Source organism: Apium graveolens, chromosome 2, assembly GCF_009905375.1.
Source record: "Apium graveolens cultivar Ventura chromosome 2, ASM990537v1, whole genome shotgun sequence".
Taxonomy (NCBI): Eukaryota; Viridiplantae; Streptophyta; class Magnoliopsida; order Apiales; family Apiaceae; genus Apium; species Apium graveolens.
Genome location: NC_133648.1, coordinates 34,577,200 through 34,590,362, shown reverse-complemented (window position 1 = coordinate 34,590,362; position 13,163 = coordinate 34,577,200). Strand labels below are relative to the sequence as shown.

The following is a 13,163-nucleotide window of genomic DNA, read 5'->3' as shown; positions in this document are numbered from 1 at the left end:
ATCCTTCGGCTTCCCGGCAACAAACAACTAGGTGGAGTATGAGGCACTGATTGCATGACTGAAGCTCTCCAGGACTCTTAGGGTCCAGGACTTAAAGATCTACAACGACTCCCAGATTGTGGTCAAACAAAAAAATAGAGAATATATAGCGAAAGACCCAGTTCTGGAAAAGTATCAAACTCTGGTTCAAAGCTAAATAACATCAATCCCAACACACCAAGTCTTGCAAATATGTCGAGAAGAGAACGAAGAGGCTGATACCCTATCCAAGCTAGTCCAGAACTTGTCAGATCTGGACTGCTCAGTTTACTTAGAAGAGTTACAAAAGCCATATATTGAAACAGAAGAAGTATTGGAGATCAATAATAACCAGAACTGGATGACTCCATTTATCAATTACTTGGAAAAAGGGGAGCTCCCAGAAGAAAAAGGAAAGTCTCAAAAATTAAAAGCCAAAGCAACCAAGTTCTTTCTTGAAGAAGGACTACTATACCGCCGGACCTTATCCTCCCATATCCTGAAATGCGTCGGCCCGGCAGAAGCTAATTATTGTTTAATGGAAGTCCATGAAGGGATATGCGGAGATCATATGTCTGCAAAAGTCTTGGCTCATAAGATCATAAGACAAGGCTACTATTGGTCAACCATTCATCAGGATGCAATAGAGTTCGGGAAAAAATGTAAGGAATGTCAACTCTTCAGCAATGTGTCCCGAATAAGCCCAGTCCTACCCTCCCCAGTCCCGTCTCCAATCCCCTTTATTGTTTAGGGTATAGACATCATGGGACCATTTCCCCGGGAAAGAGGAGATCTCAAATACTTGTTGGTTTCAATTGACTGCATGATTAAGGTTCCGTTTTGGAGTGTTGTTGAAAACTGCTGTGCTGTGAGAAAAAGTGTTGCTGAAAAAAGTGATGTCAGGAAAATTAGATGATTGTTTGTTATTTTTTTAATTTATGCATATTTTGAGATATAATACATAAATATAATATTTTTGAGAAGGTTTGATGGTGAAACTGAAAACTACTTCCTGCAAAAGCTGAAAACAGTTTTTTTCAAAAGCATGGGGGGACATGCTTTTGCTAACAGTAGCTTTTAGACCAAAAGCGCTTTTCCAGAAAACAGCTTTTAGAATTTATCAAACACCTTTCTGATAGCTTTTCAGCAAAAAGCTACTGTAATTGTATGCAACAACAATACCAAACGGAGCCTAAATGGGTGGAAGCAAAAGCAATGAGGACAATCAAACAGCAAGACTGCATAAAGTTTATGGATAATATTTTGATGAGGTTTAGGATCCCAAGAGTCCTAGTATCAGATAATGGGCCACATTTCCTTGAATCAGAATTTGAATCCTACCTCCAGGAGCTCGGGATCAAGCACAAAAAGTCATCAGTAGCATATCCCCAAGGGAACGGTCAAGTAGAAGTCACAAACAGAATCCCGCTCCGAGGCATTGAGAAAAGACTTAGAAAAAGCAATAGCAAATGGCCAGAAGTATTGTGGTCCTATAGGACAAGCCCCCGAACAAGCACATGAGAAACTCCTTTCAAGCTAGCATATGGTACAGAGGCAATGTTGCCAATCGAGGTGGGATCCCCTTCTGATAGAGCAATAAACTTCGATGAAATAGCCAACGAAGAGGGACTCAGAACAAATATGAAGCTAATTGACGAAATCTGAGACCAAGATGTAACAAGGATGGAGAAATACAAGGAAAAAACAAAAGAACACTTCAACAAGAAGTCCAGGGTCAAAAACTTTCAAGTTGGAGACTTGGCTTTGAGACACAGAAGCCTCAGATCCTAAAAACACTGACAAGCTAATGCCCAAATGGGAAGGACCATACAAGGTGAAATAAGTCCTAAGACCGAGAATTTACAAGCTAATGAATATGGATGACTCCGAAGTTCCCAACATCTGGCATGGACTCAGGCTAAGAAAGTATTACCAGTAGCAAAAAAAATACAACAACAATAACCAAAAACTTGTAGCCTATGGCAAACAACCATGTTATTACTCAAAATCTTGTATGAAGCAAATTTGAAATCAATGAAAAGCATTTCTGATTATATTTAGCAATTTTTGAACAAGCAATCACGGTCTAGGGTCATACCTGAACCCGGACTAGCACATCATTTGTTACTTAGGAATATTTTCAAAGGAAACAAGCAATCACGGTTCGGGGCCATACTTGAACCTGGACTAGATTATTATTTTTACCTGGAAATAGTTTTCTAAGGAAAAAGCAACATCAGTTCGGGGACATGCTTGAACCAGGACTAGCATTTTATTTTTATGTAGAATGATTTTTCTAAGGAAAAAAGCAACCTCGGTCCGGGGACACGCTAGGACCCGGACTAGCATTTTATTTTTACTTAGAATTATTTTTCTTAAGAAAAAGAAACCTCAATCCGGGGAAACGCATGAACCCAGACTAGCATATTATTTTTACTTAGAATTATTTTTCTATGGAAAAAGCAACCTCAGTCCGAGGACATGCTTCAACCTGGACCAGCATATTATTTTTACTTAGAATTTTTTTTTAAGGATAAAAAACAATCTCAGTCCGGGGACACGCTTGAACCTGGACTACCATATTATTTTTACTTAGAAACATTTTTCTAAGGAAAAAACAATCTCAGTCCGGGGCCACGCCTAAACCCGGACTAGCGTATTATTTTTACTTAGAAATATTTTTTTAAATAAAAAGCAAACTCAGTCCGGGATCATACTTGGACCCGGACTAGCACATTATTTTAACTTAAAAATATTATTTCTAAGGCAAAAACAACCATAGTCCGGAAACATTATTAAACCCGGACTAGAAGCAAAATTTGTACTTAAATGTTTTTTCAATTTTTATAAGGCAAAAACAATAACTATTCACTCAAAACATTTTCTAAGGCATGATAATACTTGCAAATATTAATCAAAGCGAAAGCAGAAGAAAAGTAATGAAAGTAAATTAAAGCAACAACCCAGACAAAGCTCGTCTGGACTAAAGTACAACAAGAGTATTAAAGACTACATAAAGAAACCAAAGTCAATTACACACTTTTCAGAGTTACCAAAATAAAGTTAAGCATCCAGAGCGCTTTCAGGAAGAAAGCTCGGGCACGGACCATCAAACGGTTCCGGCTCACCAAGCCCTGCTTCAGTGTTCTGCTTCGACTTGATAAACTCCTCACAGAAGCTCCCAAAATCAGCCTCCTGGTCAGTTTTAATGTGCCTTTCTACAACAACCCAACAATGGGCAATCTCCGAGGCACCAGCGCCAGCTATAGCCCTATCATACTCATCATATTTCTTGTAGGCCTCTATAACCTCAGACTCCGGCTTCATGGATGCAAGCTGCCTTCAAAGCTCCACAAGATCAGACTTCAACTCCCCGGACTCTTTCTCAGCCGCTTCATCCCGGATTATCACATCACTCAGATTCTGGTTCAACCCAGATATAGTGGTATCCTTCGCAGAAGGAGCAGTCTTAAGGTCCTCGAACTCTTTATTCGTGTCAGAAAGAAGCTCCCGGAGGTGCTTCAGCTCAGAGTATGTGATAGCTACCTCCCCGTCCATAGAAGATCCAAGATACAATAAAGTCAAACAGATCTAAGAAAAAACCAAGGCAAGAAAACAACAAAAATATGATTATACCTTTCCCCAGAGCCGGGTGCAATCTTTCATTACAGAATCGAACCCGACATGGTTCATCGCACTCCACTCTATTTCGGACGAAAGCTCGGCCGCGCAAGCCTTCCTCCAACCCTGTACTACTCCTCCCGGAAACCTCCGTCTCCAGGCATTTGCCCTTATCTCGGGCGGAATCAACAGTCGGAGTAGCTTGTGGCCTACCACCCCGGGGAGGCTTGGTGCCTTGGGTCCGGAGACGCTTATTCTTCCTCCCCATCTCAACCTCTGGAACCTCATCCAACGGCTCTATTTTGTCCAGATTTTCAAACTCATCCCTAGCTTCAACATCAACAGCTTGGTTCGCACCACGATTCTCGTTAGCCGAGTCCGGTTTCGAGACATCGTTACTTTGGGGCCCCTCATCCGGGTGGGGTTGAGACCCGGAGCCACCAACAAAATCCTTTTTCTTCAGCTTAAAAGCACTTTTCAACCCGAGGAGAGCGTCGTAATATGTTGAAGCAGACATTTTTGGGCTGTAATATGGAAGACCTGAAAAAAAAAAAGGAAAAGAACAAAGAAAAAGACATTAGTTCGGGGAAGTAAAAGCACATAAATGCGGGTTGTACAATAAAGGAACACAACGTCCGGGAACAAGATGAAAAACACTTACAACCAATTCTATTCATCATTTTGTGATTCATAAAAGTATCGCGGGTAAGCTGAAACCCCAGACACTCACAGAAGTTGAAAACGAGTTCAAGGCTTCCCCCTTAACTCGGCCCGCTTAAACCGGGTCTGAACACCCTCGATGGCTATGTATGGCAAATAAAACAGGTCCAACCCCTTAAGCATGATCATCTCCCCACTCCAATACTTAAGTGAGGATTTTTGAATGACAGGTCTGAATCCGGACCCATGGCCACACTCCGAAGCCCGGAAACGTATCTCATACAGAGGCGGATGACTCGATTTGACTATGGTGAAGATACGATACCACAGCCGAAAGGTAGGCTGCACATTGAAGTTGTTGCAGCAAACTATAAACCATGAAATTCATTTGATACCATTAGGAGTAATCTGCATCGGGGATAACCTATAAACATATTTGCAAAAATGTTTCAGAAATAAATGCCAGCGGGGATTTCACCCGGGCCTCAAGTGCTCCATCCAAAGAGGAACAAACCCATCCGCCGGACGGTGATAGATCTTCTCCCCGGGTACCGACCACCACCACTCGATCTGGTCATCGAACTGGAAAGCAGCCCGGATCGAGAAATCCTGATCAGCATGATCCAAAGCTGCATACTTATCCTTAAGGAGATATGTCTCCTTAACAACAATCATCCCATCAAATTTCTGGCCAAACTCAGCTTCGTCATACCTACCAAGACCACTACTGGCTGCCTAGCATATCCGGAACTAAGACTCATATAGTACCAACTATCCTCAATCTCCTCACTCTTAGTAATGAAATAATTCGGGACATCTATCCAATATCCCTCCGGGGTGCAGGGGACTTTCCTCGGAGATATCTGTGCAACTTTCAACTTTTTAAGGACGCTGAACTCCGAAGTCGATCCTTTCTTCCCCATTTTTATCTGGTCAGAGTTAGTTTCAGAGTCAGAATCGGAAGATCCGGGGTAGCAGGAGAAGTATACCTTGGCACGGGATTTAGTCCGGACCATAATCCTAAAAGCAATGAGATTGGTTAGTCTAAATCCCTAACAATTCCTTATCTTATAACTTATAATGGTCCGGACTACCCTACATTCAATTTTATTAGCTATATACCACTTGTCCGGGGAGGTATTACCCCGGACATGAACTAATCCCCATACCCCAAAATCAAATACCAAGGGAGAACCCAACAAACATATACAACTAAACCTACACCATATGAGTCCGGACTAATACCGTCAGTCCGGACTCAAGTACAAAACCCTAACACAGAAATATCCCAACAACAGAATCAAACACCAAAAAATATCAAAAGCACGCATATATATACAGATAAACAAAACCAAAAACACATAGAAATAAACGAACTCAGCAAAACTTTAGAAATCAACTGGACAAGAAGTAAGCAGTTGCGGAGAAGGAAACAGAGGAACACGACGAAGACTTACAAATGAGAAGAACATCAATCGTAATGGAACAAGAATCCTTCTCTCTCGAATCCTCTAAAAGCACCACAAGAAATAAGCCGCAGAAAAGACAAAAGAGAGGTAAGTTATTAGAGAGTAAAAATTGGAGAAGAATAAGAAGAAGAAAGGAGAGGTTGAGGGGGTTTGTATAGATGGAGCGGGGATGTATACAGCCATACCACGTGGCACAATCTGGACCCTTTATCAATAAAAATTATATATATATGATTATATATATACAATAGTTATTAAACACACAACAATTATTACTGCACGTCTTTTGAAAAAAGTCAGCAGTAAAAATTCAAATCATTAGGGGGACCCCAAGATCGCTTCAACTTCCAATACGGACTCACTTACCTCAACACAACCCGGACTAGGGGGCAAGGAAATATCAAATTCTCCTAAAGACAATCTACTTTAGTTCGGATTGACCAAGCTCAACATAACCCAGACTTAGGGGAAAGCAAAGCTCAAATTCTCCTAAAGACAATTTACTGGTAGTCGCTAAACACGCGTTAATATTACACGCAAGTATACGAGTTCGCAAGTAGTATAAGATATAAATCAAATTCGTTCCCACAGAGACTGGCTTGGTTAATTAATTAACTTATGCACTCAAACAACAATGTATGGTTATTGTTCAATGCTAAGACGATAACAAATTGAGGTTGATTAAAACTAGAAACTAAACTAACAATTATAACTAAGGGAATAAGATTGACTGAACTAATATATATGACAAACATGGGATTCTAACTTCATTAAATACTTCATACAATAGCCTTATTATTCTTAACCTTAGCATGTAATGGTGATGACACTAATCAGATAACACGAAACTAATAAATGCCAACTTTCGTTGCACGAGTACCATACTATCAGACATCCACAAAAGAGATAGAAGCTGAATAGACACCAATTATATTGAGACCCTATATGTCTATAGAATTTGACAACATAACGGATTAAGCACAAGTTATCTATCTTGATTACATAGGGCAAGTAAGATGGTTAAAATTACCCAAAAATCATGCATAAAAAATACATGAACCTATGCTAGCATGGCAAGTTCTAAATCCTTAAATTCACTTTCGCTTCATTAAGAATTAACACACTAACTTATAAGTTCACGACGCACATAAGATGAATACGCACAACCAATACTAGGTTATCATATAATCACCACACACTAAGGCGTCGAAACAAATTAACTAAAGAAATCCATAAATAAATCCGCTAGAACCCCACGATAACGATTAGCCCATAATCAGACTCATCATCAATGTGGGTTCTGATGAAAGCATGATATAATAAACGTAGTCTTTATACTTAAATAACAAAAACAAGTACGAAACAAGAGTAAGGTTCACAAATAAGAAAACTAGCATCCAAGTTACAACTTAGAACAAAGATTCACAAGTAAAAATAAGATCTTCTTCGTCTTCGTTGAATCGTGCTAACACGGTCTTCTTACAGCTCTCCTTGATATGTCTCTGGCTTGATATATCATTAAAAATGACCTAAAGTTATTTATATATGTTGGTGAGACTACGTAACTGTATGAACAGTTACGTGATAACTCAACACGATAACAACACTAGAACAGGATAGGTTAATAATACTACGTCTACACAAGAAATCCAGGAGGAATGAAGACAAGGCAAATACAAAGAATCGGAATTGATATAAGTCTACACTTTGAAGTAGAATCAAGAAGTTCCGAGTTTTGTTCATCTTCTCTCTCACGAGAGAAGATGAAAACAAGAAACAAAAAGAATACAGAGAAGCTCTGGGCACATAGTTTATCCGTTTAACTTCTCACCGGAGTAATGTTATAATGCCCGATTTAATTCTTGTATATTCATAGGGGCTTTATAATCGTTACCCGGTAATTAAATCCTTAGACAAACAAAAGCTAGATCATTGTATAGGATTTGATTTGTAAATCTTTGTAGAAGCTAGGAACTTTGTTGTTCTTAGATTATAGCCGATTAAATTTTTTACCGGAGTATAACAACACCCTCGAGGATTTATATACGAATATATATTTTCCCGAATATCTTGTGTTCCTTGTTTTTATCGTTCCAAACAATATTCCTCTCAATAACACGAAAGCACTAACCGAGCACTAATTCTATATTCGCTAAAGATTCGAAAGAATTTGTAATTTAGTGATTATCGTATTCAACCCCCCTTCTACGATAATTCGGGACCTAACAATATAGCATCCCTGATCAGCAGAGAAGTCCAGAAATCAGTCTTCTATTCAAAACAGGATTCTTAAAACCCGACCTGGCACGGCCGCGCGCTTGATTAGTGCGGACGCGCTTACTCTCTGAAGTTCGGGCGCGGCCGCGCGCTGGGCTTCTGCCAAAACTTTTGACTTCTACTTTTTCTTGCAGATTTGAGCCGGTCTTCGCGAGCTTTATTCCTTAGACACCATCCTAACACCATATTAGCATCAAATCAATGTTAATTCACCTGATTCTCAGATTAATGGCTGTAATGCAAAAACACAAGAAAACACATTAAAACACCATTAACTTGAGTGCAATTACACCAATTCAAAGTTTTGCGGAGCGTAATAAAGTGTCATAAATGTCACTCAACATCTACCTTCGTCCGGATTGGACAAGCTCAACACAACCCGGACTGGGGGGCAAGCAAAGTTCAAATCCTCCTAAAGACAATCTACCTTAGTCCGGATTGGCCAAGCTCAACACAACCCAGACTGTGGGCAAGCAAAGCTCAAATTCTCCTAAAGACAATCTACCTGGGGGCAAGCAAAGCTCAAATTCTCCTAAAGACAATCTACCTTAATTCGGATTTTCCAAGCTCAACACAACCCTGACTGGGGCAAGCAAAGCTCAAAATCTCCTAAAGATAATCTACCTTAGTCCGGATTGGCCAAGCTCAACACAACCCGGACTGGGGGAAAAGGAAAGCTCAAAATTCTCCTAAAGACAATCTACCTTAGTCCTGATTGGCCAAGCTCAACACAACCCGGACTGGGGGCAAACAAAGCTCAAATTTTTCACTAAAGGCAATCTACTCTATGTCCAACTATCAAACACTATAACCTTACTCCCCCATCCAAAAAATCTGCATAAGAGAGTGGGGGGCACATGATAGTACATATGGCTCCTAGAAAAACTGGGTCCGGACTCCTGACTCCATCCAGTCTCGCATACTACTAGTCCAAACTAGTGATACCCAGTGTCCCAATCCTTCGAAGCCCCGGCATGTGAGTCACATGTCCAAACGCGTAACAGAGACAACTGTCACTAATCAATCATGAGAAGAATCAGGGCACGTGTCAGAGGATACTTAGAACATTTCTCAACCATTTCTATCCCGACACGTATAAGGCATTCACCTCAGGCAGGTGTTCTCCGCTCCCAGAACCAACGACTACGATTTAAAGGTACAAACCCCAAAACCCTACCTTGGGGCTATAAATAGCCCAAGGAGGAGAGGTTTTGGGGTTGATCACTCTCTTACACTCACATAAACACACAGCCACCTTACATTTCTATCTATCTTCATCTTCCCAAACCAAGTTCTTACTCTCACACCTGAGGCGCCGCGGGACCCAAATCCCCCTTGCGGTGTTGTTTTTCTGAAACTCCACGACAGCTACACCGCAACCGCCACGAAGGATTCAGGCGCGGCGTCGAAGGAGCAGTCTTGCACCCAGGTCTTATCACCAGACATCCCAGACATTTTTCTCCCCCAACCGAAATTCAAACACTAGAATTAGAATAAGGCTGTCATACCAATTTGTTGAAGCAACAAATTTTCAGGTGAAATTCCTTTTATGTATGCATGGATTTAATTCCACCACCTATCTGAATAGTCTTGCAATGGACTCGAATTTATGATATCCTTCTGTTTTATTATTAAGTGTTTACGTTCTTGTTTTTGTTACTTTTATTATTTGTTGCTCTGTTCTTCACACTAACGAAACTCAACTGTCATTTGCAGACGAAATTAGTCATAGATTGTTTCACATTCTCCGCCAGCCAACATCAGCAATGGACTCTCGCTATTTGCAGGCATACAGACTAGTTTAACTTTGCAGAATTACAGCATCTGGATAATTTAGTAATTTGAAAGCAGTGGTACACTATGAGCTAGTTTTAAGTTTTATTACTTTGTCATAGGGCATGGATCAGTAAACATTTAGGACTGCTGAAAAGCCGATATTACACCTTGGAAACTGCATTAAGCCGATCTATTCAGTATGTACCAAGTGTCTGTGCACTATAACTGCATTAGTTTTTTTAGAGGCTATGTGCAGGCTTAAGAACACATGTAACATGCACCAATCTTAGTTTCATCCTTGGCATGGATATGCATGTAACCAAATAGTTAAAAATACAAAAGCAACTTGACATTCACATGAACTGTCAAGTCAGGCAACAAGCAAGCCTTCCCTTTTATTTCTTCAAACTTACACTAAGCAAAGCTGTGCTTGAACAAAGCTAACGTGTATCCAAAAACTTACAATGTCATTGTCTAACAATAAATTATTGTCATGGCTATTTAAATTAATAGTTATTTCAGGATTATTTCTCTACATTATGATTTACATCTTCTTTAAAAATGATTCCTGCTGGACTAGGCAAAAACCGTTGTCTAGATACACTAAATTATCCCCATACCTTGATACCAACATTAGCCATTTAGTTATTGGTATCGCAAGTTCGTCAAAGTCATTGAGAAGTAGAAAACCGTACATCAAGTCATGGTGGATACCAAATGTGACTCGTGGCTTCATCTTCCTCGACAGAGCTCCTGATAAGCACCTTCCATGGCCATCTTCTATGCCACCATATCGGATTTCAGAGGACACTTCGAGGTACAATGCATTTAACATGCACAAAGTACGACATGTAATCCGTATAACACGTGTGATCGAGGAATTATATAATGCAGAGAATGGAGATGATGTGAGATGGTATGTTATTGCTGATGATGATACTATACTTTTTGTCAATAACATTGCAAAGGTTTTGAGAAAGTATGACCATAATAAGTATTTTTATGTTGGGATGCCTTCGGAGTGCATTGACTCCAATGCTTTGTTTTCGTTTAATATGGCATTTGGAGGAGCTGGTTATGCTTTGAGTTATCCTTTGGCTAGGTTAGTTGCCAAGAATTTAGATCTTTGTCTTAAAAGATATCCAACTATGTATGGAAGTGATCAAATTATGCATTCTTGTATTGCTGATCTTGGAGTTTCACTAACCTTAGAAAAAGGATTTCACCAGGTAAACAATTTCAGCCATTATTATGATCTACTTTTTGCATCAGTCTACTTTTCTAAGTGATAATCTGGTGATGGTTGCAGATTGATTTGCATCGTGACATATTTGGATTACTTTCAGCTCATCCACAATCTCTTACTCTCTCACTTCACCATCTTGATGCAGTAGACTCTATATTTCCTTCCATGAATCGTATCGAATCAGTAAACCATCTCATGAAAGCAGCAAAAGCAGATGAATCAAGGCTACTACAGCAAACCATTTGTTATGAAATGCACAAAAAATGGACTTTCTCTATATCTTGGGGCTACTCCATTCAAATTTACGAGGCAATTATACCTCCAAGCATCCTGCAGGTTCCGTTGGAGACATTTTCTCCCATCAGCCGAATGCTATGGCCAATCTATATGTTCCAAACTCGACGTGTATCAAACACTTCTTGTGAAGCTGCGCATGTTTTTTTCTTTAATTCTATAGAAGAAACTGCAGGGAATCATCTTGAAACAGTCTACATTCGAAGTTCAGCACGTGGATTACCTGCTTGTTCATCAAGAGGCAATCATTCTGCAGATCATATCTCAGAAATCCGAGTCTTAGCACCGATGAGGAGGGATAATGTGGTGAGATATTTCAAGTCAAATTCTTGTTTATACCAAGTATTCTACTTTAAAATTCTTAAAGATTACACTTTTCAGATGTGGTGAGATAATTCAAGTCAAATTCTTGTTTTTACTAAGTATTCTACTTCTAAATTCTAGAAGTTTACACTTTTCAGGACCGAAGTAGAAGAGAATGTTGTGACTGTATGGGAATGGATATATATAGTGCAACACTCAAGCTCAAGTCTTGCAGCGAAGTAGGAATATTACCCTGAATATAGAACCGAATTAACTAAGGGATGTTCAGATGAGTAGCTGAAGTACCTTGTTTAGTCTTAGCATTTGTATTCATTTGAGATGGGAGGGCAAGCAAGCAAACAACATGTAGTGCTTTTGTTTTTTTTTTTTTAATTTTGAATTGAAAAAATAGAGCAGACTAGGTAACAATAACCAAGTTCTTACATCCAAGTCTCAGCACCAGTGAGGGGTTATGAGGTGAGATTACATAAGTGCCTATTATCTCTAAAATTTACCAAGGTTTTCAGGACTGAGAATGTTGCGACTCTGAGGGGATGTTTACGAATAATAAAACATTCAAGATCTGGTCTATGGAAGATGACACTTTGACCTAGTTTTGCAAGGAATTAACTAAGACATGGGATGGCCAAAGGAGGAGCTACACATATTTATAGTGTTTAGGTTTTGGATTTATACAAAATTCTGTAGCAATTTTTAATATGGTTTATAATGTAAAATTTCTATTTTGAATTAATGGATCTAAGGATGGTATCTGCAGTAAGATTACCAAATTACACAAGAAAGTTGATATAAAGGCATGTATAGATAGATATATTGAAGAGCAAGGAAAGCAGAGAAGAAGTTGCCCAGCCACACCTTTAACTGCACTACTCTTTAAGTGCCATCAATTTTATGCAAACATAGTTAGATGACTCTAGCTACAATATATTTCCTGAGGTCTTAAATTCTTCATTTGTAAGGATGACAACAAATTCATTCACTCGTAATTTTTATGTTTTGTTATTGCCTTGGTTGAATGAATCAATGTATTTCAAGTTCTCTTTATTGAATTTCCAATCGGTATTACTGTGTCCATAACGAGCCATCCATTGCTCATGCATCTCAAGGTTTCATGCCTCATTCGAAGAACGGGCTGCAGCGAAAGAAACCAAGCATTGCATGAATTAAGTTGCTTCCTTATATATTCTTAGAGATAATTATCTCATCAATATGCCTGTTGAGATAAAACTGACTTGCACATTATTCGTACAATAATATGAACTTAGAGACGCTATATTTTTTTCACATGTATAATTCAAATTCTACCAGACATCAGTTTATAGCGCACCATCTAAAATTTACTAAACATACTCAGATTATCCACGGAAAGGCAAGAAACTTATGTGTCTATGATCAAATAGTAATTACATTCCTACAACCCTTATAGAAGCCTATTTCTCTATGATAACGTGATGCTACATACCATTTCGTTCAAATAC

The 13,163-nt window shown here is 39.3% G+C and overlaps 1 protein-coding gene across 1 annotated transcript; it reads left to right on the top strand.

Annotated features, from left to right (window-relative positions):
* Positions 1-5,779: 5,779 nt before the first annotated feature.
* LOC141688054 (uncharacterized) lies at positions 5,780-12,335 on the top strand. The gene is made up of 6 exons (XM_074492870.1): positions 5,780-5,855; positions 9,762-9,832; positions 9,941-9,951; positions 10,402-11,050; positions 11,131-11,667; positions 11,823-12,335. The coding sequence occupies exons 1-6, from the start codon at positions 5,780-5,782 to the stop codon at positions 11,919-11,921; spliced, it is 1,443 nt and encodes a 480-aa protein (XP_074348971.1). The 3' UTR covers positions 11,922-12,335.
* Positions 12,336-13,163: the final 828 nt, after the last annotated feature.